The sequence below is a fragment of the Aulonocara stuartgranti genome (genome assembly GCF_965226115.1).
Source record: "Aulonocara stuartgranti genome assembly, chromosome: 6".
Classification (NCBI taxonomy): Eukaryota; Metazoa; Chordata; class Actinopteri; order Cichliformes; family Cichlidae; genus Aulonocara; species Aulonocara stuartgranti.
The window spans coordinates 31,695,639-31,722,931 of NC_138944.1; the positions used below are offsets into that span (position 1 = coordinate 31,695,639).

The following is a 27,293-nucleotide window of genomic DNA, read 5'->3' on the forward strand; positions in this document are numbered from 1 at the left end:
ATGAAGCTCATTCAGAAAGTGTACCTGTACGCCCCCTGGTGGATTTCATTTTCCCCCAACTAATCACGCAACGTGAGGTCAAAGTTTAAATATGACGCAGGAACGTACACGGACACAAAGTAGCTGGAAGACGTAGTAGAAGTAAGAAGTAATGCTTTCTAAATCAATCTTTTTATTTATTCTGCCACTAACACAGATATCTGAGCCCGCGAGCTCTCCGGTCACATCTCGTGACTTTACGAGTCTATAGCGCGCGCACAGACTGCAGGATAGTTGCCGGTGAGCTAGCATGTTAGCTAGCCAATAGCACGGAATGGATCTGCTGAGTATAGTTGTGGATGAAGTGGCTCTGGAAGGGCTGGACGGGATAACCATTCCGACTTTGTGGATACGACTGGAAGACAGGCAGCCCGGGTTTCCCCTCAAGCTCGACGACTGCACCAAGGAGCTCATCTGGAAGTCACTGGTCATCAACGGCGACCTGTTGTTTTACGAGCTCCCGGAGGAGAGAGACGATGTCGTGCTGACCGACAGGTGACGTTCTCATCCTCACAGATATCATAAGGAATCTCACAGTTTTAACACAGTTAAAACAAACGGCAGGCTTCCACACAACAAGTAAATCAATCCTCAGATTTGTCACGATGGTTCACAGACAGGCGGAACAATTATTTTCTGAGTGGGGCTGTTGTTTTCCTACACTTTAACACTCTTGCACTTTATGTACTCCATCTTAAACCCTGCAGTAAACCAGATTGTGATGCACTTAATAATCCTCTGTGTGCATCTGTGTTAGAAAATCTCCCACTGTAAATTTCTCAAGCCTTTGTTGTCATCCTCCATTGATTTCTTTTGTTCGACCAAAAGAAAAAGATTAGTCATCTTAACCTCATCAGTGACTCCTGAGATTTTAGTGACCTGAAACATCAGCTGGATAGCACTGGTGGTAATGGACTGATCCTTTAAAAACAACATTTAGCTGTGCGCCCTTTACCTAAAAGCAAGTAGACCAGGAATGTCAAAGTCATTTTGCACCATTGATCGCATCCAATCCATGCTGATCTTAAGTGAGCCGAAGCAGTGAAATTCTTTTTTCTGTTGTTGTAAAGAAGTGTAATTACACATTTAATCCCTGAGATATCTTAATATAAGAACAAAAGTGCAATTTGAACAGTATAACTCAGTTTTCCTTCATTGTAAGAAATTAATTGCACAGGCTGTCCTGTAATTATAACATGGAAACTCTCCAAAAGTTGATTCTGTTCATCTGGACGTAGCGTTTTCTGGGAGAAACGTTTCGTCACTCATCCAGTGACTTCTTCAGTCTCAGCTGACTGCAGGTTTCCCCAATCTTATAAACAGTACATTTGCATAATGACTGAAACCAGCCCACTGAAGGAACGATGGGCTGGGAGGTCAGTTCCTTAATCACAATTATGCAAATTCTCATGACCATTGATCAACAACCACTGACCAAAACCCATTGATCAAAACCCACTGATCAAAGACCACTGATCAATGGCCATGAGTACCATTCACAGAGAGTTGGGGAATGGCTGCAATCACAGCATTGTAAGATGGCGAAAGATGTATAACATGGAAAATTGTTGTTAATTGACAGAATGTCTTTTCTTTCTTTCTTTCTTTCTTTCTTTCTTTCTTTCTTTCTTGAACTGTGAACCTACTGTAGAAATAATAAATTTCTGCATTAGTTTTAAAACAAGAACTTTCTGTTCTTCATTCATCTGTTTCTTATTTACCTCGGTGCTGTATGAATTTCCATGGTGAAGGTGATTATCAGTAGGAAAACCTGTAAAACTCAAAACATCCAAGGTTTATGCCTTCCCTGCTTTGAAGATGTCCAGTGGGCCAAATTTGAATCTTTTGTGGGCCTATTCTGGTCCTCGAGCCTTTTGTTTGACAACTCTGATGTAAACTCTTTTTGTGGACATCCTAACAAAAGTTTTGGACTTTCCTAATGCTCTTCTGGTTGAACAGAAGTGAATTCTTTTGTTTTTATTAGTGTAAATATTGATAGTTATTAATATTACACCCTAGTTTGTAGAGGTAGTAGTAGTTCTAAGAGCATTTTTCTTTCAGGGTCAAGTTTACCATTGAAATTTAATGCAATAAATGTGTTATTTTGCCATCTCCTTATGTTTGGAGTTGCTCTTGTTTCTTTCAGGTTTAAGGACATTGATGCAGAGACAGGCATCGAAGTGACTGACAGCTTTACGGACACTCCCAAAGACATCTACCCCATCGACGTTGTCGAAAACAAGGATGGGATTCAGGGCTCGTGTGCCTTCTTCAAAACAAGGAAAGACGTCACAAAGCAAGTCCGCTCCAAGTCCCCGCTGACCCCATTGGTCAGCTTGAGCGAGGCTTTGGAAAGGTTTGTAGAGATGCGCTGATACTGACAAAACCCTACCTGGAATTAAATCTGGTTAAATATGCTGCTTATTGAAGATTTCTCATACAATGTCACATGCACAGTGCTTCAGAGTTGCCTGCTATATTGGATGTGATTAATAATACCGGTTGCTAGTGGTTGGCGTTGTGTGACATCAGAGGTGCTGTTTCAAAAACCTCCTATTGATTGTTTTGGTTGCTATTAGATTTCCTAGTGACAAGTGGTTGCCATAGGGGCAACAACTGGTCTGCAGGCCTGCATGACTGGGACATTGGCAATGATTTTCCTGCAGCAACCACTCCCAACCTGTTGGAGAATACAAATTTTTCCAGATGACTGGTGGTTGCTAGATGGTTGCAGACAGGACCTAAGTGGCAGAAAAGTTAGCAACACATGGTTATGCCTACAAAACATCAATAAAATGCAATTTTTAAAATAGTGTTTATGAAAGCTGCTCGTGTTAACCATGAAACTATCTATGCAGGATGGTGAGATTTTTAGTGAGGGATGTTGGATGTTTCATACCCCCCCCCCCCCCGTGATGATTAACATGCTCTGTGGAATTAGCAGATGTATTTGTCCTTTATTGTGCTTTCAAAGTCTTTCAGTAACATATTCTCCTCTTCTCTCTCTCTTCCTTCTAAGATACGGGAGAAAGCTGGTTGTCGTGGCATCACAGTGTCTGCGATATCGTGCCCTGATTGGCAGCGAGAGCGATCCTGATGTAAAACTCGGCAGCGACTCTTACTGCGTGCTGGAGAGAGTGGGCCGAGCACGATGGCAAGGGGAGCTGCAGAGGGATCTACATGGAGGCTCTTTCAAGTAGGAGACACTTAAACCCACCTTTCGCACGGTTCCATCACTGTTCTGTGTTTTCTTTACAGACCGGCTTGCACTCAGGTGTCCTCCTTCTAACAGTCAGTGTTGTGTTTGAGCAGGGTGGATGCCCGAAAGTTTCACTACTTCAGAAAGTCTCTTGTCCGATACCAGTTGGTCACCATGCAGTCCTACGTCAGGCGAATGAAGACCGGACAGCAGCAGCACTCCATCCTTCTGCTGCTCAAACGCTTCCATGTAAACAGGTATGTTTGTGCTCTGTGTTTCACATTTTATCTCATCAAAAGCAGAAACGGGAATGGTTGGTTTAGCATCATCAGTGAAAAAGAAAAGCATGAAATAAAACATGGTCTGTCCTTGGACCCTCAGTTGAGAGTCTGTCTTATGCACGTCACCTCTGCAATAAAGATACCACCTAAATCTGTGCACGGTTTTTGCAGCTTTAAAATTTAGGTGCATCCATCTGTGTGTTGGCTTTATCACATCTGCTTCCTGTTTTTGTCTTTCAGGAGGACCAAGTATGATATACTGATGGAAGTCACGTCCAACTTTCTCCAGCAGTGTCCGAATCAGTTTTCCACAGTCATCATGCTCAGAGAACAGCTTGTTGTGAGTATCCCTCTAAGTTTCTGTCGCCCCTGTCTGTCTAGCCTTCTGCTTGTGGTAGAAAGTTGTCTGTTTTTCTCGTAGAACGTGGACGACAGGACTTACTTGCGTCTATTCAAGTACATGCGAGCGTCCAAGTTGATCGAGTTTTGCCGATTCCCTTTGGAGGAGTTGGACCCCAGCGCTGGACCCCGCACCAACAAAAATGGTAATGCAACACTGAAAAACCACATAAGCCTCACAGTGCATGAGTGCACCACAACATATGCTTGATTTGGATATTAATGACCTATCAGAAAGACAAGAAATCAGACACAAATTGCTTATGACTCAACTGCTTCTTGATATAATCAACGTCTTATTTGTCCTTCATGTGCAGTTTACAGAGTTGCTGCTTCTGTGTGTTTAGTTTCTCAAATATTTTGATGTATATGCACACGTTTTTACCTGGCCTTCAGTGCCTGGCAAAAGTCGTCATTCCATGTTTAGTGGTGAGGTAAAAAACAACTCTGTCACAGCTTGACTTTCTAAAGTAAAGAGCCATGAAGAAGTGATTTTGGAGTATTCGAAATTAGTTTTTGTTGGTGCGTTACTAAAATTTAAACATAAAAGAGTACACTGCTTTACTTATTTCTCAGGCTCCAAAGTGACTGTTCGCTGTGTGAGGCTGTTAAAGCCATACATAAAGAAGGGTGTGGCTGAGGAAGATGACGATGACGATGAAGACGAGGATGATGATGGTGGAGCAGGAAGAGGGGGTTTGCTTACAGAGGGCCGGATCATGGAGAAGGACCTGTTAACACAGGCCTATCACATCAGTATGTTTGATCTTTTCCTTAAGTTAAGAAACAAAAGAAAAATGAAGTCTTGATGCTTTTACTGGTGAAAGCTAACACTTCCATAAACACAGCGATATTTTTCTGTCTGTGCTCCAAACCGTTGCATGAAGGTGCAGATGTTTGAGCGTGATCACAGCTGTACTGAGCCAACAGCAAAGGGCTTTTACCCCATTTAGCTCTTTTTAACTCGTTGATTTTACTACAACAGTTAAAATCTCATGCAATATTTAATATTGCCTTCCTTCTTTGCGAAGTTCTTTTTTTTTAAATTTTTTAAATTTTTTTAAGGTTTCTGCGATAAAATAAGATTTAATTTTTACGGGGGATTGAAACCTCGGTTTCCATGGTGACATTCACCACATTGAACCATGCTTTCAGTGTCCAAAGCTGCAGAGGACTAATTCTCCTTCAGGCCTTTTTCCTTACATTATAAATTGTTACTACTTAATTTGTTATTAATAGTTTGATTTTGTGCTAAAGCGTAATCTTCTCGTGAAATGTACAATATCATTCTTATGTCATCTCTTTCCATGAAGACAGTGAGGTGTAAATAAGGCAACAAATATTGTTGTTACTGAAGTTCATCACTAGTCCTCATAACTCAAGAAAGTGCAGCAGGACAGTTAATAACAGACTGCAGTTCTCTGCACTCTCTAATGAAGGCTGCATTTTACCTTCAAATCACTTTGTTTCTGTTCAGTCTCACAGGAAGTTGTTTGTCTTGCTCGTAATCAGCTGAACACTCGAGTGTTGTGTTAACTGTAGCCTTTTGTCTTTTTTCTCTTGTAATGCAGTACTATCCTCTGGCACTAAGGGCATCCCCCAGCGTGATATTGCATTCAGACTGAACGTCAGCAAATTGGAAGCTCGCATGCTCTGGCGAAGGCTAGAGAAAGATGGGTTGATCAAGGTGACGTCTGGGCACATGCTTTTATTCTTTCTTTCTTTTTGCCCTTCTCTTAAAAAAAGATCGAGGCTAAAAATAGAAAAAGCAGTACTGATGACCAGGATAGCTTATTTGGAGGTATACTCAATTGTCAGATGTGTTTCGGCTTCCCACCCACACGACCAGAGGTCAGCCGCCACAAACAACGTCCTTCCTAACGCTATTATTAATGGCACATGTGCTGACGATCAGATACCCACTTGAAAGTTTATTTGGTGTCAAATTGGAGGATTGCATATTTATTTAAATGGAATTTTTTTTTCCTTTTTATTGGTATTATTTTTTTATTTGTGGTGAGCTACAAACTGTAAATCCCCAAGTTTTCCCAAAATTCTGCACCTAATCTTGCCTCTGGTGCTCTCTGATTTGGCCTTTAGTGCCATCAGCAGTTTCTAATTGCCCTTATTATTATCTGCTTGATAGATTGATACAGTTTTTATTTATTTTTAAAAATGTATATATTTATGGTGCTAGAAATGTCCCTGCTTAACCTCTAATTCTTCTGCTGTTGTTTCTCTGACACGCGAAAGGTCGTCGGTTCACAAGTGAGAGGAAGCACAGGCATTAGGAACCCACCCTGGGCTGTAAAATCTGTGCCAAATTAAATATGCAGGTCCATGTTCTGAAGCAACTCCTTGGGAGCAGCCGAAATTATCGGTTACAACCTTTTTATATCAGCTCTTCTCGCCCTCATGAACGGCAAATGCCAAACCTGACATCACAACTGTCAGCCCAGGATCATTTCTGCTTGTCATCCAAAGAGTAGCAGCTGCTCTGAGCCCTTTTCGAATGATGCCCCACCCTGTCTCTGAGTCAGAGGACAGCCACCCACTGGAGAAAACTCTTTTCTGCCACTGGTATCCATGATCTCATTCTTGATTCAAACGAGGAACAAAAATTACAAACTGAATATCGCGTTGTTTTCAATAAAACTTGCAAGTACTGACTGCGATCATAAACTCATCAGGAAATTGTTTAATGAGGTCATAGATCTATAAGCCGGCACTTCAGCATTGTCTTGACTTTTCATACCAGGAAATGATATGCTGCAGCAATCTACCAAAGCAGTGGGTCGTTTAGTGTTGCTTAGTTTTGTTTTACATTGTAAATTTCTGTTTTTCACTTGTGTGTGTGTGTGTGTGTGTGCCTCGCTCTGTAGGGATTCATGGAAGATGAGGGTCGGCAGAGGACTACAAAATTCATCAGCCATAAGTTTGTAACCCTAAATGCATAAATTATACCTTTAAATTCTTATTTTCGCGCCACTTTGCACTAAATCCTGCCGTTAAAAATATCTTTTGCTCACATCTTTTGGCAGGTGTGTCGGCAGTAGCAATCAACTCCAGCTGTTCGCTAAAGAGCAGGAGCGGCAGATGCTGCTCTTTTCTTCCGCACCTCAAACGTCAAGTGCAGAACCGACCTCCCCTAAAACGCCGTCATCGTCAAAGGCGCCAGTGAAAGGAAGCTCCAGAACTCCTGAAGCCAAGAAGAATAAAAAAGAAGTTAAGGGAAGAAGCAAAGAGGCAGAGGAAGGGGGGCAGACATCTGAAGACGGGAAAGGAAATTCAAGAGAGGAAGGGCTGGATGGAAATGAAAGTAAAGTGAGGGAAAACTCAGGAGCCAGGAGAAAGACAACAGGGGAAAATGGCAGCATGACAGCAGAGCACACTCAGCCTGACGTTCCTGTCATGCAGAGTGCACCAGCTGAGTGTGAGCAGTCATTACACCTTTGCTGATTTCAGAATAGATACTAAATCTCTATAAGGTAAAATCCACATCATAACCTCTTAATGTTGATGAGTTGTTTTTTTTTTTTTTTTTGGAACCTCTCAGGTGAAACTTCAGTGTGCAGCAAACCTGCGACTCACGGGACACCCGACTCGGTGTCTGGTGCTGTGACAGGTAATTCCCACATTTTAACCTGAAGAGCTCTGGCTGTAGATTAAAATAAAGTAAAAAATGTTTTTGTATATTTTCTAGTTGGAGAAAGATCAAACTAATACTTATTTACAAACGCGTGCATTTGAATTAAAACTTAAAACATCGAGTAAATATTCATTTCGATTTCGATTTGATTTGCTGTCTGCGTATAGTTACTGGCAACCACTGGTCACACCTCCTTGCGATCACTTTGATTGTTAGCAGGTTTCTCCACTAGTTTCCGTGGAAGACGCTGACTTGTCTGCAAACACAAACTCAACAAGCATCTGTAATTGGAAATTATAGCAAACATGGTGATCTGCTAACAAGCAGACTGAAGACTGAAGCCTAAAGTGGATTTTACCAGGGTTTTTTGTTTGATTGTTTTTGTTCCCCAAATCCAGGTAAAGCGGTCTGAGATTGTTCCAAATGAGCCACAGGGTGGCAATGAAATCAATAAAGAATAACAGTATAGATGAAAAAAGTTTGTAGACGTTAAAGCAGAAGCAGAATTTCACTATAAAGCTGAAAGAAGGTGACAGAAGGTGCAGTCAGGTGATCCAGTTTTAAGAAATTGTTTGGGCTCTTCTGTGCTCCTGCTATTATAATGCATTTATTTTCAATGTGCTTATGTATGCATAATTACAACATTCCTTATAGAGAAATGTAGTCACAGTTATGAAAGTGTAAAAATATGCATCTGATGGCGTAGTGTCAAAAGCAGGAGAAACACATTCTCTGAGTGCAGACGTGGATTAATGTTCAACACACATGGAGACAGCTGGGGTCACCAACTGTTAGTTCAGGACATTTTTCAAGTATTTTCTATTTACATGTGAGGTTGGGCTTTAAAACCAGCCTAAGGAATTTTTTTGTTGGGTGATTCAGAAAGTCCTGCTCAGGTGCGCTTTGGACAATTGGTGCAGAAACCTAGCTAACAAAGAAAAGTGCCACCAGTTTATTTATAGCCCTAAAAAACCAAACATCTGCCAAATTGTAATTTCTCCTTTTATGGCTTTTCTTTGTTTGTTACTGAAATAACTTTGATAGTTTTCTTTGGGATGATGATGTCATGTCGGGCATTATGTGCCCGTGAAATTTCCTTTCTCTCCTACAAAGCTCCGGTTGAGGAAAAGGAAGAAACCAGTTCAACTGATGCCAGCTCTTTGCATCAAAGTGAGACACCAAATGCAGCTGATAATGCGGCACCCATCACAGTGGTCGTTAAAAGTATTCCCTCTCCAAAAAAAGCCAGCGTAACTCGGGAGAGGTCTCACGAGACGTACCGCCTGCTAAGGAGGAAGAACTTGATAGTTGAGGCTGTCTGCAACTTAAGAATCATAGAAGGTCTTTTCCAGTAAGTTTGTCTGAAATGGCAATAGTTCAAGTTCAAAGTGTTTTTGATGCACGGTAAGAGCGTGCTGTGCTTTCCACAGGCTGCAGAAGATGATCAATGATGATGAGAAACAGGACGGTGTCAGTTCAAAGTGCTGCAAGAAGACTATCGTACGTCTCGTCCACTGTCTCGCTAGAGAAGGCTTGCTTAAAATATACACGACCACTGTTGTACAGGATGGGATGACAAGGAAGGTACGTGAACACATCACATCTGCTCTGCCTTTCTATACAGGCAAGATGGGAGTTTTATGGAGTCATATATAAAGTCTCCTCTGTCTGCCTGATGTGTGTGTCTGTTGTTGCACCTGTAGGTTGAAATGATTGTTCATCCGTCCATTCAGCCCAACAATGACCGAGTCAAACAGGTTATTGAGCAGGTCCGATTCAGAATTTCCAGCTCTTCAGCAGTGTTACGGTGAGCACATAATCAAAGATAAGTCACATTTTTAAAAAAACAAAAACAACAGGATGTTTGAGCTGTCCTAATGTCTTACGTGACCCCTCCATTTTAAAAAAATATTTTACTAGGAAAATGGAAAGTAGTGGCAGTGCTTTATTAAAACAGGTGTCAGTGTGTTTCTGAACAATGATGAGATTGGATGATCACTGATCATTAGTCCAGCAATTTTGAAGAGATCCCCATCACCACAGGCTCAAATGCTGCCTCAAAAAATGTTAAATTTAGATCCATCACTCCATCAGACCTGTTGCCACTGATTCTCAGTCCAGTTCGTGTGTAATTTGGCATATCTTAGTCTTCCCGCCTTTTCCCTTTGACCTTTTCCCCCTTAAACGTCTACTTGGGGTAACCCTCATTTTTCTTTTGTCCTCCACTTGTCCATTTTTTAAAAATTATTTTAGGACATGCTGCACACCAAGCCGAGGTATTTTCAGCTAACACTCTACAAGGTGACTCTCAAAAACACCATTTAATGGCTGTGAAACTGAGGAAAGTGGTGTTTCCCATAGATACAACTAAAAAAGAAATTGTGTTTTTTGTCTAAATATAACTTAAAATTGGTTCTTTGCTAATTTATCTGTTATGTGTAGACACAACACAGGTTCATCCCTTGAGTTTGATGCCTTGTTTATCCTTGAGTGTTAAGAGTAAATGAGCAAAAAGGCAGCCAATGTCTAAAGGAAAACTTTAAAAGATCCATTTTACCATATTCAGAAAGTCTGGAGAACAATGGAAGCAAAATGCAAAGAAATATCGTCTCACTTTTGCACAGTACTCAGTGCCTTTACTGTTACCTGGTGTTTGTTGACATGTGAAGAGATTTAAATGGACTTCTGATCTTGGTAATGATCACTCGGCCTGCCTGATTGCTGTGTTTATGTATTCAGATCTTTCTATACCAGAATGTGAACTTCTGTGTTGTCTTCTGTGTTTCACTGGCTTATGCCTGTTGTGCCCCCGGTATTCTTCTTCTGTCCCTCAGCCATGCTGAAGACAGAGCCAGAGAACAAGAGAAGGAGGCGGCTGACAAAAAGAAAGCAATTATCGATGATGACCCGGACTTCAAGCCCACAAGAGGTTGTTTTTTGATTTTATACCACAACAAAAAGACAACTTTAATTTCCCACAGATTTCTATTCCCAAGAACAGAAATGAGCAAAAACGAATAGTTTCTCCCAGTGGGTCAATCATGTGATTCAAGCTCTATATCAAACTGGCAGAATAAACATTATTTTCATGATTTCCTTAATACTCTTCTAACAAGTGAATGATGGTCATCAGATGGTCAAAAATAAGAAGAGACTAAAAACATTTTTAAATTCAGTAAATTGAGCAGGCGTGCTAAGATCATGCTGTTGTGTATACTAAATCAGATCTGTCTCCAGTAAATGTTTGACTCACTTTTTTATTATTATTATTATTTTTAAATAGTTCCAGGGTTGAGTAAGACTTATGGCTTCCAGCCTAAAATGCATCGTCTACGCATGATGCATACCTTCCTCTGGTACCTGATCTATGGGCATCCGCTCCGACACAACTGTAGCAGCTCTGATTCAACCAGTCAATCATCAAGCGGCACAGACGGCTCCGATCCTGCTGCCAAACCCGCAGACAGCAAAGCACAACAGGATCTGAAAGAAGCAGAAAGCTCTACACCTGCAGACAGACCAACACCGTTGTCTGACAGTGTTGGCACCGGATGTGACGGCCGGAAAAGTGCAGACTCCAGCTTATCTAACATGGAAGTGGCATCTGGTGATGAAGGAGAGGAGCAAAAAGATAGTTACTCTCAGTCTGACATGAAAGGTGAGACAGCCTCATGTATACTTGCATTTCTAATGAAAATGTAATTTGGATTGCTTGTTTCTGTCTACAGGGGTGTGGAAGTTTTGCATTTTCCCAGCTAATGTTCTTGGTTCCCCTTTTTTATTTCCTGTGTGACACTGATAGTCTATCTCGATGAAGACTCCTGGAAGAGATTCATTCCTCCTGTCCGTGTTCACGAGGAGTACAGCAGCGGCTGGGCGATGGTGGGCGACCTGCTCCTCTGTTTGCCTCTTTCTGTTTTTGTGCAAATTATTCAAGTTACTTATAAGGTGAGTGTGAAGCTTTGTTTTTGGGGGAAAAAAGGCCATGCAGTTCATTGGCTAGTGTGGAGTGGAAAATATGTTTTCTCTGAAAAGATGAACGGGTCAACTTTGTGGCAGATATGTGCAGATTTTCTCAGTTTGAACTCATTTTGTAGCAGATGTAGTGCAATGTTTAGGTATTTGTGGATCAGTTACCTTAATACTGTGTAAATACTAAAAAATGTGCTCACATATTTTAAAAGCATCCGTCTTTCAGTTTTCTCTGAGTTTCAAGTGGCAAACATCAGCCCTGTTATTGTTTTTTGAGATGCACTATATGGACGGTAGTATAGTTCTTGTGCTGATGTTAATGCCAGAGGAGGGTTGGAGCTCTGCGCTTACTGAGTCTGCAGAGTGCTGGTGATGTTTACACACTGTGCATCTCAGACTTGGCTAAACTCCAGTTTGGGACTTTATGTGGTCTGCTGCTTCATGGCTGAGATGCTGTGCTCCTAAATACACTTGTACCACTACAGTGCCATGCATAAATTCAGTGAGCTCTTTAGAACGACCCATTCTTTTGAGTTAACACTGCTAACTTGTGCCCACAGGTGGAAGGACTGGAGGAATATCTCAATGATCCTGTAAAGCAACATCATCTGGTGAGAGCGCTGCCTGCACGAATGAGAAGACGGCTGCTTTATAAACGGTGATTTTCATTCTGTCCTCTCGGTAACACGCCACATCTGGGACCTGAAAGTGAGCATTTATGGACTATTTTTTTTATTTTTATTTTTTTTATTTTAGGAAGTACATCTTTGTATTTCATGAAAACCTGCTAAAGTTGGTCTACATGGGTCTTCTGCAGTTTGGTCCAATTGAGAAGTTCATGGAGAAAGACCAGGTACACAAAACCTTAAAACAGTAAAGTACGTGTAAGCGTACGAGGACTATTAAAAGGAATACAAGCACATGTTTTTGATTTTTAAGGTTTTTTCTAAGGTTGTAAAAATTGCTTGATCTTCACAAAAATCTTACTTATCAATGACTGTAAATGTAGCTGCTCAGGAGCATTTTTATGCACTAATATGTCTTTATCCATTCAATCATCCAGGTGTTTGTGTATCTTAAACGTAATGCTACTATTGTTGACACCACCAACACCGAGCCTCACTACTGGCTGGTCACAGAGTGCCTTGAAAAACCGTTTGAAAGGCGCCCTTACGTCTTCAACACTGCTGATGACCTGGAAAAGTACTGGTTTGACCTGATGTGCGTCTGCCTCAACACACCACTGGGTACGTACATACATGACCATAAAACGCACGCACTGCTCTGGCAATTATTCAAATAATAATATGTCCCTGTTTGAAAATGTTCTTTTTAGGGGTAGTTCGTTGTAAGAGGAACACCACTGATGAGGAAACGACTCCTTCTTTTGTGCAAGAACGCCACGTTTTCGCAGGAATGGCGTACCTGCTAAAGTACGTGTGTAATGATTTCTCTCCCTCTGGCTGCAAGGGAGGAAAAAAACGATATGAAGGTTCCTGGCTGTCGCCGAGTGAAATCGGTTTTAAAGAGGGTGCTGCATCATAAATCGCATTGTGACTTATTAAAGTAAAAGTTGTGCCTTACCACAGCAGCCAACTTTGAAGGCAAAAGAAATGTAGTTTTACTTCACTACTTGGTGAGTAGTTTGCGAGTGTTTGCAGACAAGTTGGCAGCTTCCATGCAAACTATTGAGCTGCTAACAACCGTATACCACTTTACAACCAGCTTCACACTAGCGACTCCCGGCAGCCACTTGTCAGCCAGTCAGAGAGCACCCATTTTTCTGTGTGGCTGGGTTCTTATTCACTGTGCTTCTTTTCTTCCATTTCTCATTTTCAATTAAAGCTGACTAACTCGAGCAGTTACAGTACTACAGTAGCACAGAAACCTTTCATACACAGTGTTTTAAAGTCACGCTGATGAATGTGCATCTGTCAAACACACACAGGGGCAGTACTGAAGTGTGTGATGACGGATTGATACCAGGAGACGGTAAAGGAGCAGGAGGACTGGACTCTGAATTTTTTGGTCATCTTAAACGCAACTGGTTTTGGACCAATCAGCTGCTTTCTGTTAACATGGTACAAACACAGTATGCAATACAGACAGTCATGTGCATGTTGAATGCATGCTGGCATTTTTGACATATTGGGGTTTTTTTGTTTTTAAGAGGCAATCTGGTTTAGAGGCACAGGACAACAAAACCAGACTAAAGAGCCTCCTGAGTAAAGATGCTCTCAGATTTGCGCTTAAAGCTGGTGAGTTTTTTTTTTTTCTTTTGTCCACTTCATGTGATCAGCTATGTCACATCTGCTCCTGGAGCTTTTAACATTTATATTAACCACAAATCTCTACAACAGGAGGTACAGCGACACCGCGTTATGTCACATCCAAGCGGCCAGCGAGGGCAGAAAAAGTTCAGGTATGGGATTTTCTATCTAACTCTAACATATGCTCATCTTCCAGTTTATGTCTATTAAATAAGTTCAAAGCTACTCAACAGCCCTGCATTAAATCCTGCCTGCAGAAAATGAACAATGTTCAGAGGTTTTCTTTTCCGACATACAATTTGAGGAAGCTGTTGAACAGTGGGGGTGTTTCTGGTCTTCGGCCACGTCTTAATAGTAATGGGATGTGCAGAAGAATAGAAACGCTGTTGCAGCAGTGCAACATTTGGTCTAATAATCTAGTACGTCACAACGCTAACAGAAACTAATCATTCTAACTTTGTGGAAGAAGCTTTTAAGCAGGTATGTTTAATTAAGCTCAAATTGAGAGTACAATCATAATGTGGGCCTTTATTATATAATAAACAACATAATTATTTACCTGCTCATTCTTTGTCCAGTATTGTAACTATCCAAAGGCAGTAATGGTGTTGTTTCTTTTTATTTAATTACTGGTCAGTGCTCAAAGACATCTATTTAGACTGTCTAGAGGTTATTGTTTGTATTCTTATTCACTGATAACCAGGTGGGAATAGAACCAGCATCCAGAAACCAGCGGGTGGTTGGAGGAAAGGGGCAGAAGAGGAAGAGAACCAAGAAAGATGTTGTCAAAGTTCCACGCAAGAAGAAAAAAGGTACAAAGTGTCCATCTTAACCTAAAAATGAATGCATGTGTCTGCTGGATGTGAGGAAAAACACGTGTTTTCATAATCAAAGAGCCCAAGAAACGCACTCCTGCACACGATGAGACGGACCACCAGGCTTTGAAACGGATGACCAGACAAAGAGTCAACTGGACTGTACAGGAAGACTCACTGGTGATGCTCTGCTGTGTGGCTGCAGACCTGCTCAACAGCAAGGTACGCACAGAAATTCAATCATCTTTTTAAATTTTACAGCTTCTCGCACGTACTTCCTCCAAAACGTGCTGCACGTTACGTCATGTGTTGCAGTTAAAAAGGCAGTTTGTACCTCACTGCGTGGTGAGAGACCTGCTCCACGCAGAGTTTGAGATATCATCGGATAAAACGTCAGTTGCCGTTGGACGTCGCTCAAGATACATCCTGAAAAATCCTCAGACACTTCTGAACTACAGGTGAGTGCAGATAGCAAAGAAACACATACTTTTAAATCCAGTCATTCGTGAAACTCATGGAATTTTGCTGCAGGATCTGCCTGGCTGAAGTGTACCAGGACAAGTCGCTGATGAGTCTTTTGGAGAAGGAGAAACCTGCTGATCCCGAAAAACCAGAGGTATGTGTTTGCCGTTCTTTTTATTTCCATTTTCTGTATTTTTATTTATTTAAGTGAATTGAAAGTGTAATATTTCTGTCTGTGCTTTTTTAGGATTGTGCCAAAGTGTTCTCAGAGTATATCCGGCTGCTCAGACAGAAGTTCAGCACAATTGTCAATGCTCATGATTTGATCATCCCTGACACCAAACAGCAGCTCTTCTCGAGGTAAAAAGCTGGAAGATTGATGTGCTGACATACAATATGTAGCTAAGTGTAAAGCTAACAAGTGTTTGTTTTTTTGTTTTTAAACAGGTTTAAGGTTTCTGCAATAGACAGCGGGAAAAAGCTCCCATACAAAGACACTTTGAACAGGTAAGGTTATCTAAGATTTTTACATTAGAATATGAATGTTTATGGCAGTAAGTGATTGTTTGTTTGTGTGTCTCCACTGCAGCACAGATGACATTCATTCTGTAGTGTTACATAACTTGATCCAGAGCACTCTGGCCATGACCAACAATCAAATGAAAACCTCCAGATCCTTTCAGGTACAGCCAACCTTCAGTTTTAGTCCTTTTTTCCATAAAATCTCCCTTTAACCTCCTAGGACCTGGCGTCCACATATGTGGACATCACATTTTGGGTTATTTAGACCAAAATACTCAATTTTACTCTACAAGGGCCTGATATCCACTTAGAAGGACATTATACTGCCACTGTTCTATCGAAATTTTAAACGAAAATCCTCATATGTGGCTCTCATTTTTCTTAGAAACAAAAAAAAGGTAAAAAAAAAAATCTGGTAATTCTTTGTTTTTTACATTCATCAAGTGCCAATCAGCCCAAATATCAAAGAGAAATTAAAAATGCATACTTTGGAAGAGTTCGGGTCTTAGGAGGTTAACTAAGTTTATCTGTAAAGAATGTTTTTTTTTATTCATGTCTTCAAACAAAAAAATCATTAAAAAGTGTAATCAAGCTTTATATAGGATTAAATTCCCTTAATAAGTAGATCTGTGTCATGTTTTAAGGCTCAGTCCTTTGATTATTTGTCTCACTTCTGTCGTAGATCTTCCACTTGTACAGTCAGTATGACCAGGAGCTTCTGTGCAAAGTCTTCATACAGTGCAGGAAGAGGGGTCTGGTCAACCGCCGGCGTATCAGCCAGCAGTTTGGGCCGAAGAAGAACCGAGCGCTGCCCATCCTGCCCATGTCCTACCAGCTGTCCCAGTCCTACTTCAGGTACGCGACCAATTGAGAAATGATACGCTCGCACGCATCACTGAAACAACACTTGATCCTGGTAGCTGGTCGGGAGTGAACGTCCTGCACTACAGAGAACGGAGTGGGAATGTTTTACTAACTGTTTCATTACCATGGTAACCCACGGCTCCTCCTCTGTCTTCCACATGTTATTTGCTCCACTGTTTGCTCATCAAAAGTGGCGAGGTATTCAAAACAAAGAAGAAAAAAAACCTACATTATAACTAATGGACACTTTCCAAATGTACTGTATGTCTGAATGAATGAGTTGATTAATTAGCTGGAATAGAGCTGTAGCCACTTTCACCTAAGTAGCACTCATAAGTAGGACTTATAGGTGATTTTTGTAACTGCTAGAATTCGTCTAGAAACCTGGACGTCTTTGGTTTTTTTAAATTTCTCACACAAAAGCTGCTTTCATGACAAATAGTTATGTGCACTATGTTATGGTAAGTACCCTTTAGGAAGGGGTGCCCCTGGGATCAGCGTAGCTTCCAGCCCTTTGTTTCTGTTTGCATTTGACTGCTTACAGGAAATCCAGAGTGATTCATTACCCAGTTGTGTCCGGTGTCAGGCCCTTTTTATTATATGGTGGATTCCTAGAAACAAGTGAAGATGGTAAAGCTTCAAGATATTCACCTAAAGCTAGCAAGCGTGGTTGATAAGCTGCATCCATAAACTGTACAGGTGGATACAGAATAATAAAAATAAAATAAAAATCCAGTAGTCCAGTATGTGAATTCTTCCTGCACTACTTACTGCCCCCTGAAGTTTTTCACCACCCCTCTCCCTCTCCTTCCTTATAGGTGTTTTTCATGGCGTTTTCCTCATTCCCTGTGCACCGATTCCTTCCGCTTCTTAAGGAGTCTAATTGACAATGGCACGCATGATGACAGGCCCATCATCACACTCTACAACGAAACTGAGTACAGGTCACAGAATGGAGAGGAAGTGCTGGAGACAAAAACAGGCTCCAAAAGTAAAGAACATGGAGGAAAAGAAGCTGACAGAGCAGCGAGTGAGCCGGAAAGGGCAAAAGATGTCACCACAAAGGAAGGAGATGACAACCAAGGTGAAATTAAAGGAGACGAGAGTATAAAGGACGCTGACACGAACAACGAGAAAACTGATGTTTCGAGCAAGCCGGACGAGCAGAAAAAGCCTGACGACAGCTCCACATCTGGATCTGGTGAAGAGGCTCCAGGAGTGTCGGCCACGTCAAACACGGTACCTCCAGCTTCAGACGAGCCTCCAGATGTGTCGGACATGCTCAAGTTCTCTCTCCAGTCCCCGGGTGGAGCCTGCCTAGTCTCGCTCAGCCTGATGTCTCTAGGACTGCTGAATGTGTACGCCTCCATACCTAAACAGATGGTGGTGGTGGACAGCAACCTGGTGGACAAGGATGTAGTGAAGAGGTGAGGCATAAGGATTCAGCACCGTAATGACTTTTATACAGTTTCAAAGCATCTCAGGCAAAGATATGTACATCATCTTTCACACATGAAATGTTGCTTGAAGTGTTAATAAACAACAGCAGGTTGAAAGTGTAGTAGTGACAACACATTGAAGTAAAAGCAAAATCAGAAAGTAGTTTTTATTATTAAGTTGTACAGATATATCCCGTTTTTAGCTAGAAGGAACTGTACAGTGGGCTCTCATGAAGCTTACAAACAGAAAACATAAAAAAATTATTTGTAGCCCGATTTACAAAAGTCACAATCTTTTCTTTTCAGTATGGCAGAACTAGTAGAAGAAGAAGAGGAGGATGACGATGATGGTGACGATTACGATGGGAAAAAAAGGCAACAAGTGAAGGCACAAAAAGCTTCGCACACCAAGTACTTAATGATGCGAGGATATTGCACCCCGGGCATCGGTAAAGCTTTAGAAACCTTTTACTGTGTAATAATACCTGGTGGATGATTGAACGGAAAGTTTGTTGGATTGATTGAACAATTTGTCAGCAAACTTCCAAAACAGTTTTGTAGCAAGTGGCAAGCAGTTTATGTCAGTGCATTTTGTTCTAAAACAGTTTACACACTCTTCAGTGAAGTTCCTGCCATATTTGGAGAAACTGTTTTATTTATATAGCACCAAATCAGAGCAACAGTCGCTGTGCTTTATTGTAAAGACCCGACAGTAATAGAAATAGAAAGCTTAATATTCAAATGACCATTTATGAGCAAGCACTTAGCGACAGTGGGAGGGAAAAACTTCCTTATACAGGAAGAAGCCTCCAGCACAACAGCTGTCTGTTGGAGGGACAGCCGTCTGCTGTGACTGGTTGGGGGTGAGGGAACAAAGACATGACAAAAAGACACACACCAGAGATTAATAATAACAAATGATTAAATACAGAGTGGTGTCTAAACACATAGTGAGTGAAGAAGACAGTATAACTAAAGGAGGGTTCAGGGTCACATGATCTATGCCTAACTGTAAGTCTTAAGAGAGGTGAGGTAGGTAGGTGGCTTATAATTTATGCACAAAGGTGGAAAAGTTTTGTGATCGTTGAGCCGTTTCATTGTTTTGTAAACAATTATAACTCGATCAAGAATCTTCTTAGAAAATCTTCGGAGAAACAACCTCCAGCCAAAGCTGGTCCCGTCTGTCTTTCACACACTCATGGACAGCAGTCGCTAGCATTGTGTTTATTAGCAGCAGTCCTGCAGTAGCATCAGTTGATTGCTAGTAATATAATTTGTAGGTGTTTTCTGTGTTAAGAAGATTAAAGGATGTTGCATTTCTATTTATGTTTGTTCTTCTCTTTTTCTAGTAAAAGTGCGCAACCTAAACACCAATGATAGCATTGTGATGGAGTCGTGTATTATGAGGTTGCAGCTGCGCAACACGCCCGCTCACAGCCTGTTCAGTGAAGAGAGTAAGAGCCACCGCATTTTAGACTTTTATTTTTGAACACCAGACTCCGTTTGTATAAAATCCTTTATTTTCTGTTTCCTTCATTTTTAGACTTTGCACCTCTGGACTTGACAAAATGTGGTCCATCCCTTCTGCCCTCCAACCTCACCTCCTTCGTCCGTTCAGCCTCCTTTTCTCCACCCAGTGTGGAGGAGTGTTACAGGCGCTTTGTAAATCAAAAGGGATACACCCCGCGGGACATTGAAGCGTGCACTCAGATCATGAGGAGCTTAGATGAAGCTGGTGAAAGAGGTTGGGATGCTTATGACTTTCTCGAGGCTCACGCGAACCTGCTGGAGCGGCAGTCTGGACGCAGCAGGAAGCTGCAGCAGTACATGGAGGTAAAAATCAAAATCTAAACGCAACATCCTTATGTGAAGGGTGAAGAAAACAGATTTGGTGTCTAAGTTATGTTACGATGTGTTTTCTGCATCGTTTTAATTTATTTCCTGCTACAGGATCTTCGTCATCGTTCTTATGACTCTTTAAGGATTTCTCCCTTTGTTTGCGTGTCTGCACTGCAGGAACTGAAAAATGACAAGTCCTCAGGATGTTTTAAAATTCTAGGCATTACTGCTTTCATTGTGCTTCAATGGGAAATCTACACTGTAGCGATGTCATAAATGCAAACCCCATGGAACTACATGTCGTTCAGCACCATCAGTTCATTCTGTGCACTACTTTTTCACCAGTTTTTGAATTTATTAGTGAGAGAATAACAATCATTCTCTCAGTATAAGGAATAGTAGTCATAGTATAATATAAAGATTCCCAAATGCCAGCAAATTCCTCGAGTTGAAACTATCTGAATAGAAGCAAATATGTTTTTCCTGAAAAAAAAAATGACCGGAACAAAAAGTGGAGACCCAGGAGGGGAAAAAGTTTTTTTTTTCCCCTTCTATAAACTGGCACCGGGACACGGTTATTACACATAATGCACCAGCATAAATGTGGGCAATAACATCAGACACTAGGTAGGTAGGGAATAGGTTATGTTGTATGTCTCTACTAGGATTCCCCACAGGAGCCTAAGCCAGGCTTTACATCACGCACCTCTTTCCAATGATGAAAGCCACAGCAGCTCATTCAGTTTCTTTAGTCTGTTCTAATTTTCTTGATATGTAGTTGAAATGTTATACAACACTGAAGCTGCAATAATTACAGAGGAATCACCTTGTAAAAAGTATTAAAAATGGCAGTGACTCATAGCAACATGTTTGTGTTCTAGGAGTTGGAAGAAGAAGGCCAGGTGGTAAAAGTTGGGAGTCTCAGTGTCCGCTGGGTGCTCATGAAGCTCGCTGGACCATGGCTTCTTACTGTCAGCTCCAAGCACTGGTCTCAGTCATCCACTGCGTCACACCCGTTTTTGGAGAAGAAGCAAACCATCCCCTTTATACGGAAGCGGTGCAGCCGCGAATTCCAAGTGGAGAAGGAAGAACCACCGGCGAAAAGATTGGCTGTGGATAGAGAGGACGTCGCTGACAAAGAGGATGTGGACGGAGTGCCGAGTAACCAAGAAACAAATGAGGAGAAACAGCTGGAACAACTGGAACGGCCGATGGAGAGGGCAGATGAATCGAGGGGAGACCAGTTGTTGTTATTGGAGGAGGAGGGAGGAAAGCAGATACAGGAGGAGGAAAAACAGGCTGCAGAAAGGAAGAAGACGACGGACGCAGAGAGAAGACAAGATAACAGGAAAGAGCAGAGGTTGAGAAGAGGAAGGAAAGAGGATGAGAACAACGATGAGGCGTGCTCTTCCTCCACAGGCCCCGATACTGATGCGTGAGTACCAAATTTAATCATACCAAGGTTTTCGTTTTTCCCTTCATCAATATTCCAAGTTTCATCTCTCTCCTTTTTGCATCCAGTGAAACCAGCTTCATCAGCCGGCCCTGGCGCTTGGTTGATGGTAAGGTGAACCGGCAGGTGTGTAAGGGCATGCTGGAAGCTGTTCTCTACCACATCATGTCTCAGCCCGGCCTGACACACCAGGCGCTGGTAGAGCATTACAAAGATTTGCTGCAGCAAGTGGCAGTTCAGGATCTTGTGCAGGTATTCCAGTCTAGTAGTTGTTACTTCATCTATTAGTTTTTTATTTTTTCGTTTAAGTGTATCAACATTTCATACACACAAACACTAGAAATCTAAATCTAAAGGATCTAAAGATAAAATAGACTTTCCATTATTTGAGCACTTGGGTCATACACGTCCAATATTCAGTCTCCCTTCTGACCTCTATCAGCTCCTTTAGCAGGTAAATGCTTTCTATAGTGACAGTTTGTTGCTGGGCTGAGCAAGTGCACTGATGAGAGTAGTGAAAATGAACCAGTCAGCCTTATAGCGGCACTAAATCCATGCTTAAATGTTAAAAAATATGCCTGTATCTTTGAATAGCAGACGCAACACGATTGCTGTGTAAAACGTGATTTTAAAAATAGGAAGCAATGATTTGCAAATCTCATAAACCCAGATTTTATTCACACAATAAAAGGTATCAAATGTTTAAAGTTGTGAAATAGATCAAGTCTCAGAAAAGTTGTTTGCTGCCGTTTAGCGTCTGAGGAGACCGACTGCTGGACTTTTGGGAGAGGATGTTTTCCCATTCTTGTCCGATGGAGGATTCTAGCCGCTCAGCAGTCCTGGCTTTTTTTTATTGCATTTTTGGTTCCATGCTCTAAATGTTTTCAGTTGTTGAGAAGGCTGGGTTGTAGGCAGGACAGTTCAGCACTTGGACTCTTCTGCTATGAAGCCATACTGGTCTGCAGTGTAGTGTCTTACTGAAATATGCAAGATCTTCCCTGAAAAAGACGTGATGCTGAACATTCTCAATTGTTCCACAATTTGTAGACACCGTTATTTTTGCAGATTGTGAACCTCTTCCTGTCCTTACTTCTGAGAAACTCTGAGCGTCTCTAAGATGCTCTTCTTTTATCCAGTCATGTTACTGACTTGTTGCCCATTAACCTAATTAGCTGGAAGTAGTTTATGAGATTTGTAAATTGCAGCATCCCAACTTTTGGGGGGCAGTATACACAACATGAAAAATGACAACTATAAAAGTTACCACAAGTTTGATGAGGGCAAAGGAAGAAATTCTTAAAACGTGGTACATCCCAGGATAACTAGTTTTTACACATTAGCACTCTTTAGCTTGTCACAGTTTTAGCATTGCTATAAAAGAGCCGTCTTTCCTTATTTTTTGTCCTATAGATAATGTGCCCATATTAAACATGTTCAAAGTTTGAGATGACAAGTTCCGCAACTTTGTTAAGAATACCCGTGAGCCAAAATGCATCAAAGACAAAAATTGACCCTTTTTATGGTTGTGTTTTTACTCTTTTTGTCTCTTCCACAGGCACTTATCGAACTGGGCTGTGTGACGAAGAAAACTCTGGCTAAAAGTCCTAAACCCTCACTGTTCACTCGTCCTGCACAGCAAAGAAAAAGCGAGAGAGAACCAGACATAGTGATGTATGAGCCCACCATCAGCTGCTGCCTGCGACTCTGTCGAGTGTTGCCCAACGAGCGAACCTGGAACTGTTGTATACCCTGAAAAGTGTTTGCTAAACTTCTTTTAGATCTCCAAGGACTGAGAAAATATTGACACAATGATCAAGCCTTTGAGAGCTAAGTGAGGATATTTAAAAAATTTGATCAGGTTGTTTGTATTTCTTTTGGGAAAGTTTTTTTTTGTGTTCAGCTTTTGTGTACTCTAACTTATAATTCTTAATAAAAACCCATAAGTCTTCTTAAAACTTGTATTTATTAGTTAATCACGTTTTTGTCATTTTCTCTGAAACATGCAAAAGCTGTGTTTACACTTATGTATACAGTATGCAGGTCTTAAAGGTTAAAATCAGCTTTGTAAAGTCTTATGAGAGAAACGCACTCGGTGTACTCTATTTTTTACTTTATTTAGTAATAAATTTAGATTCTTTACATTACAAGTTTTTTTCTACATGATGAAGGTGTGAAATCACAGAAAATGTTTGCGCTCACTGCCCACGCTGTCCCATATTTCCCATATTTTTTTATAGTACAATGGAAAACAAGAGATTTTCTGTCATTTAATTGTTTATCAATTACTTAGATTCTTTGGTGTTGCGTGAATGACTCTGGGGGAAGTCTTTCATGCAAAAAAATGGTATGTCTGATATCTGTTTGCTGAGGAGTCATCTTTTTGTCAGGTTTTCATGGCTCCTGTTGTTGGACCCATTCGTTCACTCATGTTCTCTCTATAGCCTGATTGGGTACCTTCAAAGTGTATCAAGAGATTGGTGTAGTGGAGCGAGGTTGTTTCTAGCTGCAGAAGACTAGTAATGCGAGTAGTGTTTACAGAACGGGCAGATATCTGGAAAAGGGCGAAAACACCAGCACACTCTAATGAAAAGCACTTTAATAACTGTTTTATTACAGGATAAGAAGGTGGAGATGTTTTAGCAATAAGCTGTCATTAGGATATTTTAAGACAATCACAATATATAAAAGCCAGGTGAGAGTGCAATATGAAAACCAGAGCTCTAAGTACTTAATGAAAAGCATCTGTATCTTTGATTGGCAGTGGAAGCTCGCCTAACCTTTATTACATTTATTGTCATTTGGCATCAACAGGACATTTTGCACAGAACTTGCTCTATATTTTCTCTTTTTGAGACTTGTTTGTAAACCCTAGAGATGCTAGTGTGAGAAAATGTGAAATGCTCAGACCAGCCTGTCTGTGACCAGTGCTATAATTTTATTTGTTCAGGTGGTTTTGTAATTACTGGCGTACGCTGTGCTTTCACTTCCTAGATGGTTGTAAAGGTGCTGAAAGTCGGACTAGGCAGGACTGCTCTGTTTTTGTTTGTTTTTTTTAAAGACTCACAGTTTAAGTCTAGTTATGATGTTCTGCCGTCATCTGTTGATACACTTGAGATAGGTACAGTCATATAGAGAACTGGGGTTACAACAGAAAGTGCAGGAATAATACCGTTGTTATTGGGTGAATAAATACAAGACTGATACAGAATGGGGGGAGTCTCAGGAAACCGTGATAACCATCACCGGGGAAACAAAGAGGAAAGGAATGTACCACAGTCACATTCATTTCAATGTGACTTATGAGCACAAAACTTCCTCTTTTCCTTCAGCCAAAGTACCAAACCTTCAACATTGTTGACTGTAAGTGTGGACCTCCGATCAGCCTACAGATATTATGTACAGATGAATATGTTTGAGTGCACTGTGCAGGTGTGTGTGAATTCCTTGAGTTCTCCATAGCCTACAATACAGGACTGAAATGGGACACTCAGAACATGTTAAAATGGATAATCTTCACTTTAATCAGAGCCACTGTCTAATGCTGGCTCACGACTAAAGCTCTCAATTGCACAACTGATGTTTCTCCCATATTGCAGTTTAGAAAAGTTACGATGCATATACAGAGTACTCTATAAGCTAATGCATGGTATACTGTAATGGCATTAAAAGCAACAAGCAAAAAATACAAAACAGTAACTGCACAATAAGTATAAACTGGATATAAAGCAAACGTTTGGAAGCATCCACTAAATGTTTAAACCTCAAGACTGATAAAAAAAAACAGTGCATGGTGTGTTAAGGTCATACTGATTGACATAGAATCAGTATGTACTAACATAGAAGAGCCACCTCCACGGGACAAGACTCGGCAGTCCATCTGCATCTAAAGGTCAAAGGTCACTCTTTCGAGGATGCCAATGTTCACCTTTTGGACAGAGAGGACAGATGGTTTGAAAGAGGGGTAAAAGAAGCCATTTATGTCCACTGTAAGCGACCATCTTTGAACAGAGGCGGTGGTTTACGACACTGTCTGCCATCTATGATCCAGTTTTGAGATCCCTTCCCAGACGCCTTAACGCCCACTCACACCCTGGGCCATCTGACCTCAGGAAATCACATGATAGGGTGGGGCTAGGTTTCACAAAGAGCTCACCCGAAACCCTGGCTGGTTGTGACCCACACCCATTTTCACACCTTGGCTCATGTGATTAGGTAGAGGATCATTAGGGGGTCCATTGTCCCTCTCGGGGGGACACTCCCACAGGGGTTAAATCTGGGTCTCTCCAACATTTGACCCTAGACCTGAAGAAGCTTCTCGGATCAGAGGTGAAACGTCTTCAAGCAACTTAAAGAAGTCCAGACGCTTTTCTTTCCAAGCTCCTTAGTCATACTGATTGATTTTTTAATTATTATGAGGATATTACTACTTTAAAGTCAGTATATAAAAAGATTGCAGTACGGTATGTATAATGGTGACAATGCTACACTTTCGTTTTCACAATTTGCCAACGTTGATAACTTGATGGCTGTAAAACAGGAAAGGAAAAAACCAGCGGATGTGTGCTGTGAAAACAGGCTACACTGCCAACATTGTTCTCTTACAATAGAAAACCAAAATGAGGAGCTCGTAGAGCACATTCCCCTCTGCGAACGCCTTCGGACTAAATGTTTGATCATCTTCTCGACAACATTTGATTTCTAAAAATCTAGCTGGGAATAATGTTTTCCTATTTTATTTTTCTGGTCGCCTCCTCAGTTACTTTTCTGCGTACCCACCAAGTGTCCAGTCAAGGTAAGTGAAGGGTTTTCCAAGAGGCTGTGTTCACGATGTGCATGGTACAACTAATTTACAGCTCACGCTGCTGAATGTCTTAGAAACTTAGAGCCATCGTTACAGGTGGAAGCATACTGTAATACCCCATTAATTTAATGGTTCTCACTTTTTATTTTAGATGTTGTAAAGTGATAGATTAATTACTCTAACTGTGGCTCTTAGATTAGTGCTTGATCAGTTTGTAATGTGATCATTGAATTTGATCAGTCAATCTTAAAATTTTTAATAACTCAAGCGAAAAACAAACACACATATATAACAAGACCATCGTGTACAGTTGTGTGGTGAAGGATTATTATTTGTGGATATTTTGTATTTAAAGAATATAAAGCTTTGTGGGATCTAGTCCAAATGTGACAGACATCCATAAAAAACAAATGTTCATTTTATTTGTGGATTTGTTTAAACTTTTACTGCCAAATCACCCGACAGTATCCAAATACTGTGAGAATTAAGTATTGTTGTAACTACTGTTTTATTGATTTTCTCAAACATGTACTGTGTTTCTTACAGGTTCTAGCTGCACAGAAAATCCTGTGTTCACTCCATCTGCGCTGGTAGTGAAGTACGGTGACCCAGCCAATGTTACATGTGTTGCATGTCAGAAGGACTGCAGTGGAGATGTTCCAGGTTTAGAGCACGCTGTGGGAAAAGTTTCACAAAATGGAACCACGATGTTCTGGACAGTTGACAGACTGACTGAATGGGGCATATCTCTACAGTGCTATTATACCAATGATGCTGGTGTTCAGTGTCCTACCGTTCTGAATCCAACTCTTTATCGTAAGTATGCTTACTTTATAACAGGAGACTGAATTTTGCATCATTTTGCATCATTTATTATCAGAATTTGATTTCTTTGTGTTAATACACGGTTAGATGGATTCATGCTCTCAGCAGTTACTGACTAATATCTACCTGTGCTACTCTTTCTTTCCTTGTCTTCTCAGAGCCTCCAGAAAGTGCCTCCATCAGCTTTGTAAACCACACTGAGATGATGTTTGAGAATCAGCAGTACACCCTGCAGTGTAGCGTACAGAACGTAGCTCCTGTTCAAAGCCTCACTGTGACCTTCTACAGAGGAAACACAGCACTGGGTCACCTACAGTCCGACAGTGAACATAAGAAACCAGTGAATAAGACCTTCACTCTGAACATCACTCCCAGAAGAGAAGAAGCCCAGTACTGGTGTGAAGCCAAGCTGGAGCTGGGACCAGCTGGACCACAGCCCCCTCCAGTGGTGACATCAGAAAAAC

At 41.2% G+C, this 27,293-nt stretch overlaps 2 protein-coding genes across 2 annotated transcripts in view; both read left to right on the forward strand.

Moving 5' to 3' along the window:
• On the forward strand, positions 1-23,152 carry gtf3c1 (general transcription factor IIIC subunit 1). Its single transcript, XM_082538009.1, has 39 exons — positions 1-534; positions 2,186-2,395; positions 3,059-3,235; positions 3,352-3,495; positions 3,760-3,859; positions 3,941-4,064; positions 4,495-4,674; positions 5,490-5,605; positions 6,801-6,853; positions 6,960-7,351; positions 7,475-7,543; positions 8,681-8,918; positions 8,998-9,151; positions 9,271-9,374; positions 10,402-10,496; positions 10,851-11,225; positions 11,370-11,515; positions 12,100-12,197; positions 12,296-12,392; positions 12,603-12,786; positions 12,876-12,972; positions 13,488-13,620; positions 13,710-13,797; positions 13,900-13,961; positions 14,513-14,621; positions 14,704-14,846; positions 14,940-15,082; positions 15,156-15,240; positions 15,334-15,446; positions 15,534-15,593; positions 15,676-15,769; positions 16,291-16,463; positions 17,291-17,899; positions 18,218-18,360; positions 19,261-19,365; positions 19,455-19,744; positions 20,632-21,185; positions 21,272-21,455; positions 22,759-23,152. Exons 1-39 carry the CDS (start codon positions 314-316, stop codon positions 22,954-22,956), a joined length of 6,660 nt encoding a protein of 2,219 aa, XP_082394135.1. The 5' UTR covers positions 1-313; the 3' UTR covers positions 22,957-23,152.
• Positions 23,153-25,377: 2,225 nt separating this feature from the next.
• LOC309708068 (intercellular adhesion molecule 1-like) overlaps positions 25,378-27,293 on the forward strand; it is a 60,583-nt gene continuing 58,667 nt past the window's right edge. Inside the window, exon 1 of the mRNA XM_082535808.1 lies at positions 25,378-25,995. Coding sequence (XP_082391934.1) covers positions 25,923-25,995 — 73 coding nt within the window. The 5' untranslated portion in view covers positions 25,378-25,922. The remainder of the gene's footprint in view (positions 25,996-27,293) is intronic.